The sequence below is a fragment of the Erigeron canadensis genome, chromosome 2 (genome assembly GCF_010389155.1).
Source record: "Erigeron canadensis isolate Cc75 chromosome 2, C_canadensis_v1, whole genome shotgun sequence".
NCBI classification, from domain to species: domain Eukaryota; kingdom Viridiplantae; phylum Streptophyta; class Magnoliopsida; order Asterales; family Asteraceae; genus Erigeron; species Erigeron canadensis.
Window position 1 is genome coordinate 31,815,400 of NC_057762.1, and position 12,404 is coordinate 31,827,803.

A 12,404-nucleotide genomic window follows, 5' to 3' on the forward strand; every position below is an offset into this window, starting at 1 on the left:
ATAAATAGTTTCTTTTCAACGGCTTCCACGAGGTACATCTTGCAAGGAACACGAAGATTTAAAGATAATATTTAAATCTTGACCCTTGATTTTCATTCAAGGGCCAACCCAACTTGACTAGTCAAGTTAAGAAAACTTGAGAGAATCCTTTCCAATAAATTTCAGACTTTTTTATTCATAACATATTGGATTGGATTAATTAGAAAATACATTTTATTAAGAAAGAGATAGAAAGTTGAAATTTTGTTTTAAGTTCGAGTTGAAAAGCTTATTTTAAAAATTATTCGAGGTAAACCTAAAATTCATGATATTTAACTCGACTTGGATTGTAATTACCTAATGATGTGTAAGTGTAATACAACACACCATGTCGAGTGCGCTAAATACAATTAAAAGTTACTAACCAAAAGCTCAAGACAGCTTGAATAAGAGAATGATCTCAGCAAATACCATTTCATTTTGGTTTTACATGAATCATTACATCAAAACCAACCCAAAATTTGATTAGATTGCTACTTAACTAATTACTACCAAAATGACCCTCATGGTATTAGTAGCATGATGATATGTACAAACTACTACCATTGGAGACCATAAACCCCGTTAGCGATTTCAGTCAAATTCTTTCCACATCTTCAAGTACATGCAAACCCAACCATGTAAGGGTGCATGTCCATCATAACAGAGCCTTTGGTTGTTTTAAGATGAAATCGGTTCATAAGGGTATGATAACCATGGGTGTTTCAAAGCATCTGCGGCTGAAGGGCGTTTTTTGGGATTGACTTTAAGTAGATGAGAGACAAAGTCTAGGAACCCTTGGTCATCCATTGGTAGACGATGCCTTAAGGATGTCTTCTTGGGAATCAAGTACTCTAATCTGTTTGTCTCCTGAAGAAAGGAAAAAATGCATCAATTTCCGATAAATAAAGGTATGCCCTAATCCGTATGCACTCATCCATGCCATCATACCTCATTAAAACAAATGTAATACTTCAAATGCACAAGAAAAGGAAACTTGACTTTTGAACTCATAGCGAAAGAGACCATGTAAAAAGAAAGAAAATAAAAAACTATACCATACCTGGTTGCGCTCATAAAGCATGTTGTTTTTGGAGAAGTATTTATATGTATCCCGTCCTTTAGCAAGCATTTCTTGGCCAATTGGACTAATAATTCCAATTACTCGAGCAAGTAAAGTAGCTGGGGTATCATTCTGGAAAAGAACCTACAGCTCAAGAAACCTCATTTCAGTTTTCGGTATATTCATCGTAAATGTTTGTTGTAACATAAAACACATCACAGAAAAATATTTTTTATTGCATAACGATCGGATAGATAGGCGGCGAAACCGGCACCACTATCCCCAAGTCGCTCCCCACCCTACTGGTACCAGAGGGTCGGAATGGTGTTCAAACCGGTACCGGTCTCCTGCCTATGCACTCCGTCCAGCCTTATAAGATGCTAAGATTTACAAATAGATTCTTCGGTTACAACTTCAGGTGCCTGAAGCTCTGAACCAATAATATAAATAATAATTATAAGGTAACACGTTGGAAACAGTTTCATAGACGGTCTTGTAAGAACTAAGAGGCTTGTTAAAAAGCAGGTAATTTCGGACTTTTTAAATCAAAAAGAAGGAAAATGACAAAAATCAATTCAGGTCACTTTTAGGTTATGAGAACTGCCATTCACACGATACTAAGCTGGAGTTAATCACATTTTTGAAATAAATGTTTTTTCAATCATATTTAAGAAACACACTATTAGTTACACAGTTTAGAAAAAAAGTCAACAAAAAACATTTCTGAACCAGTCCCCTTTCAAAAGATTTACATCTAGTGACTTGTTACCAAGTAACTAGCTACTATGAACCAAAACTAGAGGTGGGTGCACGGGTTTGGGGGGAGGGGGACTTCAACCCATTTACTTATTTGGATTGTGTATTATCTATAAAAGGTCAGTATACCAAACCAACACATAAATGCGCGCGCAAAGCAAATTGGTAAAATCAGGATCTTATGTTCCTGTGATATAAATACTTACATTTCCAGTACAAAGCTCAGCCAAGATGCAGCCAAGGGACCAAATATCGATCTTTCCATTATATGGAAGCCCCAAAATAACTTCTGGTGCCCGATATGACCTAGACTGAACATAAGAGCAAAGATTATCTGTTTCAAAACAGCTACTTCCAAGATCAATGACCTTCACTTCACATCTACTGTAGCTCTTAACTAATATATTCTCAGGCTTCAGATCACAATGTATCAACCCAAGTCCATGCAAAAACTGAAGTGCCTCTAAGCACTGGATCGCTATTGACTGCATAAATGAATAGACAGATGTAAATGCTTTACTTATTTCTTCTCCTATGAGAGCCAGTGAAATATTAGATGTGACAATTTAGCAAATGTAGTTATGATGAATCGGTCTTGGTTTTGTTTCATCTCTATGGGTTCAAACAAGACAAAAAACAATCAAAACAAACTGAAAGTCACCCAGGTGTATGATTTACTGCATGCAAACATCTAAATCACTTAAGAAAAAAGATAAGAATTATATTTGTAATAATACACTTTTATAATAATATTTGGCATGCTATCTATGTATCTTAAAAGATGCGTTGTTGTGCGACCCAACCCATTTCGACCAGTACAAAAGTCCACCTGTTTTGACCAATTATCCAGCCCACCCATTTTACCACCTTTGATAAATAGGGTAAGCAAACCTGCAATCTTGGCATTGTAAAATAAACCTCCCCTCCAGATTCTCGATTGAACTTATGAAATTCGTATAAGTTTGCCTTGAGCAGTTCACAAACAATCAACAAATGCTCCTGAAAGTATAAACAGAGGCAATATTATATGCAAGTCAACACACAAGCAAAGCAAACATGTTCTGAATGCAAAGCAAGAAACACATTAATGCGGACCCTGTTTATAGTCGAAAATAATAACCATTTTAATGTATGAAACATAACATACAGAATTGTGACATAATTGTAACTAATAGAAAGTCACGGCATACTCGAAACAAATATAGGCATAGCTAACCAAAAAAAGTAACAAGTTACAGCTAAGAATCGTTTACCCGGTAGTAAAAGTAATCATATAGTCTGAGAAGATGATACTTGTCACCAGGATCATGCTTGTTGATGTATTTTAGAAGCTTTATCTCGTCAAGACTCTGATCAAAAAAGTCTTTGTTATTTTTAATGATTTTCACACACACATCCATGCCAGTGTGAAGGTCATGTGCTTGAATAGCTTTACTGAATGCAGCAGACCCAAGATACTCGGTAACGTGATAACGCCCGGCTATGACAGAATTTAAAACAACATTGAAATTCTTGTCCTCCTCGAAGCCAGTTCTGAGACACACATTAATTAACTAAATATGTAGTAATTAAAGCTAACCAATTTAGCATGTAATAGTAAAAATAAAAGGGTTTTAACTTTTAAAGTCCGGCCCATTATTCAGTTTCAACATGCAGCTATTTAGAAAATTTGTTTCAAGTTCACTATAGAGTGGTGGGGTTATCAAACAAAATAATAATGTGTGTACATATAATGCTTGGTGTTATGCTTCCATTCGGTTTGAAATCCTCAAATTCTAAACATCAAACCAAAAGGGCAAAAGTGCAAAACAAAATTTGGTTTCAGATCCAAACATAAGTTCATGCCAAAAAATCAACTTCAAAAAATTTTTCATATACATTGTGGTTTCTTCATTAAGTTTCTTGTCCAGACTGCAAAATGGGCACCCTTATCTGCGAGCTTCACCACCTTCTCCATAACGAGAACACCAAGACAATGAGGGTATTATCCCATATTTTCTTGAATCATAATAATGACAGCTCTAGATAAGGTTATATTTCCTACATACCTTAGTATTATATTGAAATATTCAAGTCACACATCAATCATTTCAGTATGAAGCATATGATCGATTGATCTCTTTTATCTATATCCACATTTTAGTTTTATATCTAGTTAAATCATATATATTTGTGACACCATGAAAATAGAGTCATGTGCAATAGACAGACCAGTCAATTTGGTCCACCTTGCTGATAATGTTTGCGGGTAGTGGTTTTCACTTAAAGAAACTTTTAAGGCTACATTTTCGATCCTATTATATGATCCAAAAAGTCTTGACTATATGACTAACAAATCATAGATACAAGATGGATGTATAATCCGCATAGAATTAATAACATCACAGATTCAGTCACAATTGAGATGCAACAAAAGACATACCTGTTTGTTCTGTGCACAATTTTAAGTTCGAAGATTTCATATTCCTCCTCCTGGGCCTTTATCTGGTTCACTTGCTCTTGGACAGCAGCAGCTTCTTCATCCTCCAGTGAGGCCCCTGGTTCTTCTCTTAAACCACGAACCTTCTGGTCCTCTTGATGGGCCCTTTCAGTATATCCATAACTTGTGAGACTGGAGGGACTGGAACTTGCCGAGCCAACAGCTTCCGCATCATCTTCATCCCTTGAGGTTTTGACAGGTGATGAACTACTACTTTTGAAAGTATGTAACCGATCATCACTTTCCTCAATGTCAATAACATTGTAAGGTTTATTTGGACCACTTAACGGCTGACCATCTCTAGGAGGTGGGAACAAAAATCCACTCTCACTCACATTTTTTGTCAATATACCTGTAGTTGTGGCTTTTCTCCTTTTGTCTTTCATATCTTGATCAACATATTTCGTCTTAGAATCATGTGATAGCATACCAACATCATTATCACGAAAATACTCCAACTCCCCCTCGCTACTACCTCCAACCAAACTCTCTTGAACCTCACTGCCAAAATCTGTCACGTCACTGTTGATCCCAACACCTATTGATCGAACTGAAGCATGTTGATCTTCATCTACACAAACATCATCCAGATGCGGCGTACCAGTCTTATCCGATATCTGGCCTTCACTTAACATAATGAGCTTATCTTTTTGTGTGACAAACCCCTTCCATACAGACTCTACTCGCATCAGACACAACTCCTCTTCATCCAACAGCTGTCCATCATACTGTGCAATCATATCATCTGAGTGACTGACTGGATCTACATTTTTTGAATGAAAAAATTGGCCCCCATATAAGTACGAGTCCTCATCTGCAAACGATTGATTATCATCCTCATTCTTTTCAGGAAATCTTCCTTGTGGATCTCGACTATTTTCATGGGCTGTTTTCTTTTCATTGTCACTCGGGTAGTCAACTTCATGAGCCAAAAACCAGGTCTCGTCTTCAATAGGTTGTCTCATGTAGCCAACATCGTCATCATCGTCATATTCATCAGAGTCCCAATAGTCATTCAGGTAATCAAGAGATTCACTCAACCCATCACCAATTACTGCTAAACCAGATATTGAATCAGAAGTGTCCTCAGTAATGCCTTGACTTACAGAGAACCAGTTGCCTCCTGCATGCCTTTTTCTACCTAAATCATCAAGGAGTAAATGGTAAGAACATCCCTGGTTATATTAAATGCATAGCATAGAAAAGGACACAAAAGGTAAATATTTAGCATGCTTCTATCAAACAATTTAAGCTAAAACACAAGTCAGATTATTTTCTTGCCCCGTATTAAAACTTATTATTTGTCATCACTTGGATTTTGCAAACATAATGCATGTATTTAGATGATGAACTCTGAACAAGCTACAAAAATAAACCTACACACTTTGTTTCGAGAACACTTTTAGACCTATACTCACTTTTAGACCTATACTCGAGCTCGGTCATCCTCCTAAGCAAACATCAATTGTTTATTGTGATAACATCAGCGTCATCTACATGTCTGATAACTCAATTCAACACCAACACACTTAACACATTGAGATCGATATTCATTTTGTTCGAGAGAAGGTTCAACAGGGTCTTCTTAGTGTTCTTCATGTCCCTTTATGGCTTTACGTTATAAACTGGCATTTGGCAGATATCTTCACCAAAGGAGTGAAGGACTACCAAGACTTATTTTTCATGATTTTCTATTCGGCTACCTCTTCCTTAGCCTGAGGGGTATATTAGATGATATATATATACACACACACATATAGATAGATATTAGATATGTTATAATGTATTAAACGATGGCAGTAACTAGATAATTGTAAAATGATATTCTATATATTGTATCAATGAGAATGAGAAGACAATCTTTTGGGCGACATTCTTTTATAAATCACCTTAATTCATGAATTATGAGAACTTGATGGCATACAAGAAACAAGAAAGTCATATTGCTTGTGTGAGTAAATACTAGTGACAGCAACTACATATAAGGCTAACCAAGTTAAATGTCTTCATAAAAGTTAAAGATGAAATAAATAGATGTAAATACGACTGCACCTGAAGAGCTTATTTCTTGGCCGATGGGAACATGCAGAAATGATCTTATATGATAAGAACTGTCAGCATTAAGGGTCTTTGAACCAGATTCATCACGTTGATGTTTCTCCTCCCAAATTATACTTGATGGTTTAACCTCTAAATTGGTTTTAACCGGTGGCAACCTGGGTAACTCTTCCTTCTGTTTTATTGAAGTGAAAGGTAAACCTAAACCACCAAAAGATTTCAATTCAGTATTTCCCTGAGTTGTTGCAGAGTTGTCAGGCTTTCTCATTTGGCCTTCTTTTTCTCTAATACCATATTTCGTATCATAGGTGGTTGATGCATTTCCAATAGAATCTTTATTTGCACTTCCAGCCCCAATCAGTGACGGCTTTCTATCAACAACAGAATCTTTTTCAACTCCCACTTTCAGATTAACTCTACTGATATCAGTCTTTGATTTAGAATAAACCTCATACTCTTTCACATCAGCTGTTGTAACATCAGAATCATGCGGGTAAAGATCACCCGACCCATTATCAGAATTAAACTTCCTCGTATACAACTCAAGCACAGCCTCGTCAGAATTACTCAATGACTTATAATTCTTATCCCTCGTCCCAATCGTCTCACTAACTCCACATTTCTCTTCCACGATATTTTTCCATTTACTATCCGGCGCATTCCTGTTTTCCATTTCCTTCACAACAAACTCCTCTTTTACACCATGAGAACTCTTCCTCATAACGTCTTCAAGTTTAAAACCTTTCAAAGACCCGTTTAAATCATCCCCGCGGTTACCCGTCTCACTTCTCATCGCAGCCTCGGTTTTCCCAAACTTATTACTCTTTAAAAAGTCTAGTATACCCTTAGCCGAATTACTCGACTCTCCCATATCTTCTTAACTCCTACAACACACCAAAAACACAAAAACCCTAACATTACATTCAAAAACACTATTTTTTTATTTAAAAATAAAATAAAATAAACTCCAACTTTATTACTCTACTTAGTTATAACCTGTTCAAACTCAGATACAACTTTCACATTTTCACCTCTTAATTTTAACATACACACACACATATACATATATATATATAGATGTATATATAAATCACAATTGAAAAGGCGACATTGTAGCCTCGTTAGATGCAATTTCTTATTTCTGGTGAATTTTACAACTTTTAAATTTTATTATATTATATATTTATTATTTATTATACAGTAATATAAAATGTATATACAGATAGAATTAAATAAGAAAAAAAAAGTGAAATTAAAAGAAAATGTAAAACAAATTAAAGAAATATACCGAAGTAAGTGTGAGTGTTTGCAGATCTTCTTTTGTTTAGAACTTCAAGAATGAATATATGATAGTAATTTTCTATTTAATTATAGATTTGAAGTTTTTTGTTTGTTTTTATTGGAAGTGTAAAGTGTCACTGGAAAGGAGGGAGATGACAGATGAGTAAGTTGATTTGTTTTATTTAATGCCGGCATCTTCGGGTTTTTTCCCTCCAATTGATTGTTTCGGTTTGTGCCCTATCCCATGATTAAGCATTTAAGCCCCACACTGGTATACTTACCTTTCAAAAGGGGTACGAACTAGCTAGCATCATTTTTTTTGGTTGGGGACTTCCTGTATCGGGTAAACTTAAAAGATTATTGATCATTAATGGTCGAGATTTGAATTTCAATGCCAGAAAGGTATGCGTCAAGGTGACCCTATATCGTCTTTTCTTTTTCTGATTGTTATGGAAGATCTAGCTTGTTTGACGCGGTCTACTAGGGAGGCGGGTGCAATCTGTGGCATCAGTCTTCCTAATCAAGGCATCGTTGTTTCTCATTTGTTATACGCGGATGATGTGACTTTTGTTGGCGACTGGTCGGTTATCAATATTAAAATGGTGACCCGCCTTTTAAGAGTTTTTCATATTTGCTCGGGTTTAAGCATCAATTTTTTTAAATCAAACTTATATGGGGTGGGGGTCGATGAGGTGGAAGTAAATGGAGTGGCCGAGATTGTTAAATGTCGGGGAGGTGCCCTACCTTTTACTCACTTGGGAATTAGAATTGGAGGAAACATGAATAAGATTGTGAGTTGGGATTTCATTTTTGACATCTTTGAATCTAGGCTCGCCCTGTGGAAGGCGAATTGTGTTTCTTTTGCAGGAAGAGTCACCCTCATTAAATCCGTTTTGGAAAGTCTGCCGACCTACTACTTTTCTTTATTCAAAGTTCCAAAGAAAGTGGTAACGGGTTTGGAAGTGATTATTAGAAGATTTTTGTGGGGAGGGACGGAGGAGGTGCGAAAAATCCATTGGGTGGCGTGGGATCGGGTGGCTTCTCCAATCAATTCGGGTGGTCTTGGTTTATCTAAACTAAAAGAGTCGAATCTGGCTCTACTTTCAAAATGGATACAGAGATATCGGAATGACGATAATGCTTTTTGGAAGAAGGTTATTGATGCAATTCACAATACTAAAAGGTGTTGGGAACCTCTACCACTCAATCGCTCAACTATCGGGGTATGGAAATCTTTAGTGTGTAACATCAACAAGGTCAAGGTGGCAGGGGTTGGTTTCAATAGTTGTTTTAAAGGTGTTGTTGGATGTGGATCAAAGATAAGATTTTGGATCGATATCTGGGCCTGTGACGAACCCTTAAAAGACAAATTCCCTCGGCTATTCAAACTTGAAAAGGAAAAGAAATGTTATGTTATGGATCGGTTTTGCAAGGACGATGGCAAATTTGGCAGCTTATGTAGATGGAAAAAGGAACCGTCTTTGTTTGAGGAACAACAAGATTTGCAGAATCTTTCGAGTTTGTTGGTTGGTTACACCATTAATGGATCTCCAGATAAATGGCTATGGGTGGACGGGAAAGATAATGTATTTACTGTTAAAGGAGCAAAAGCTTTTCTTAGAAGTCATCTAAGAACTAATGATCAATTCGTTGTCAAGTGGTCCAAATGGGTCACAAAGGATTGCAATATATTTATGTGGAGAGTTTGTTTGGATCGCATAGCTACAATGGAGGCCCTTAAGTACAGGAAGGTTGTACTTGAGAATGTGGAGTGTGTGTTATGCAATGGTGGCCTGGAGGAAACTGTGGAACATATATTCTGCTCATGCGAAATGGCTGCGATAATTTGGTTTAAAGTCAACAACTGGTGCAAGGTAAACCCTTTACTTTTCTTATCGATCAAGGACCTTTTCCAAGCTGAAACGACATAAGATTCACTACCCGTTGATGTCTTTGGCGTGCAAGAAACGACATAAGATTCAATGGTGGGAAACGAAACGTTGAAAATGTCTTCCTAGATATCAAGACTACGAGTTTTCTTTGGTATAAAAATAGATCGAGGAAATGTAACATTAGTTGGCAAGACTGAAATGATTTCAATATTTGTATGTAGTAGTGGGATGTACATATTGTATTGCCACTCATCGATTTGATGGGTGGTATCCTTTGTGAATAAAAGTCAATTTTCAAAAAAAAAATTAATGGTCAAGATTCAATTACAGTATTGTTTTTAAATCTTAATTATTGATTTTAATCTAAAGGTAGAGATCATCCCAAACTTGAGAGGATTTCTACCATTTTTATATTTTTCAATATATATATATATATACATATATTATTATCGAACCATTTATCAAATGAATCTTTTATATTAATAAAAGAGAATTATTTCTAGAACTTTTTTTCTTATGTAGCATGTTAACATTTTTTGTTAAGCTATTTTCTAAAAATTTATGATGTCATAATTGTTTTTCTTTATTTTCAAAAACTCTTTAAACTCTTTATTTTCTACAAATTCTTTTTCTTAAGTTTTTTAATTTTAATTTTATATCTACCATTGATTTATGTTAGTTACTTTTTCATCACCCTAACCAGTTTATATATTAATTTTTATCTTTATAAGTGTATTGCTATCTCCATATCAAACAATATACTTGTAATATATTGACAACAAATTACATACAACAACAACAATACCCAATCCGGCAAAAACCGAGTTTGGGGGAGGTAGAATGTAGACAACCTTACCCCTACATGAAGGTACAGAGGTTGCTTCCAAAAGGATTTCTGGCCAAAAAGAGGCAAAAGATAGAGAGTGTAAAAATTTTAGTAAACATACATGTCGGTCGAATATCGTCTGACTACATTACAATTAGAGAAGAATAGCAGACACCACATTACACACTTTAGCGCAAAATGGACAATACATAGTAAAAAGGGCATTTAAACCTATTAAACATGTCCATGTGCATACAACCAAACAGGAATCCAACAATTACGAGCGGTATGTGTAAGAACTCCCCTAAACCCCCTCCCAGCAAATCAAAGAAGCAAATAGGGTTGAACCAGACATACATAAAACTCTCCTAAATCACATACATAAGTCTATATATTTGTTCGTTTTAACTTTTTAATTAAGCGGCCCGGGTTGAACCCGGGTTTATTAGCTAGTTTTTATTTTAATTAAGAATTATGACTAAGTAAATTCTAATTTTATGAATCGAACCTTATAATTGGTTAGTAAGCTATTAGGTCAGTTGTCTTTTAGTATATACATTAGTTCATCTTGAAAATCTTAAGTTAACACATGTTAACCATCATCTACGATTCCGTGCTATGAATGTATAGATTGTTTCGGAGTGGAACAACCCAATGAAAATCAAAACGTTCGAGATGGTCTTTGTAGATGAATTGATATGTAATTTTCAAATTATATACTCTACATTTTTTGTTTCTTTTTTTATTTAACTAAAGTTGAAAAAAAGGGTAAACTGGAATCAATATTTATATGGAGTTAATTTTCATATGTTTTTATTTAGCTTTCGTATTCATTAAGTTGTGATATTAGTAATATACTTTTTATGTCATAATTATTAACTACCCATCCATTTGAGCACTAGTATATAAATAAAACAAAAAAGAAAATCAAATGATTGTCATTAGTTGGGGAATCACATACGTTTTTCTTCTCTCGCCTCTTTCCATCAAAATTGAAAACCAACAAGGGTGTGCCTATGTTGCATAGTGACAAAAGTATCGAAAAGCCCATAAGGATCCCTCTTAATAACTTCCAAAGTGACATAGTTGATCATCTAATGATATGTGCATAAATGGTTTAGCAATAGTCATCGCAGTATGTCATGGTTGCATGAGGCTTAGTCAAAGATTCATACTTCTCACATAACTCAAACGGTCAAAAATATCTATAAGGATAAAGGAAGTAAAATATGAAGATTGTATTAGACCATATATGATCTTTTAGACCACCAATGACTACATTTAAAAACGACGGTCATTAGACATCGTTAACTTAATCATCTTTTCTCACTAAAAGTTGTGGATTTTAGTTTTAGAACTTCGATTCAAACTTCAATTTAAAAGACTTAAAAAAAACAAAAAACTTCCACCTACATGCAATTATAAGAGTATGGTACAAAGTTTCAACTTAAGTTGTGTTTGACAAAAAAAAAACAACTATAAACAAGTTTTTGAGGGCCTAAAGCTATAAACTCTCTAAATAAAATCCACATTTATAAATAGTTATGTTTGGCTATGGTAAATAAAAATAAAACTTGAAAAAATGAGTCTCAACTTCAAACTCTACACCCAACTTTAGCTGTAATTTTAATCCAAACCAAGCTCTAACTCCAAATTACTTAAGAACAAACGTATGGTCATCTTGATATGCAAAACAAAATAACTCGAATTTCATAATAGTGTGTTTGCTATCTTATAACTTCTAATTTTAATATGCACATAAGTTAGCTTCTATAAGAAATTCTTAGAAAAAAACACATATGTATCACGTATAACTATATATGCTGCATAATTTACATCATTGTAAAGTGATGATGACATACAAGACCAGTCAATTAAATATGACTAAAGATGTGGCCCTTAACCCCCTTCAAGCTTTTAAGTTACTCTATTGGTTAAATTTGATCTATATTTGTGAAGCATTTTTTATCCTGTAATTTATTTACATGTACTCGTAATATTGTTTTCATTTTAGAGAAAAAACAATTTACA

At 34.9% G+C, this 12,404-nt stretch overlaps 1 protein-coding gene across 1 annotated transcript; it reads right to left on the minus strand.

The window, feature by feature from the left end:
• Window positions 1-421: 421 nt before the first annotated feature.
• LOC122588906 lies at window positions 422-7,866 on the minus strand. The gene is made up of 8 exons (XM_043761125.1): window positions 7,663-7,866; window positions 6,369-7,258; window positions 4,260-5,457; window positions 3,091-3,370; window positions 2,729-2,836; window positions 2,044-2,322; window positions 1,082-1,225; window positions 422-888 (listed from the first exon to the last, which is right to left on the minus strand). The coding sequence occupies exons 2-8, from the start codon at window positions 7,243-7,245 to the stop codon at window positions 700-702; spliced, it is 3,075 nt and encodes a 1,024-aa protein (XP_043617060.1). The 5' UTR covers window positions 7,246-7,258; window positions 7,663-7,866; the 3' UTR covers window positions 422-699.
• Between the last annotated feature and the right edge of the window lie 4,538 nt (window positions 7,867-12,404).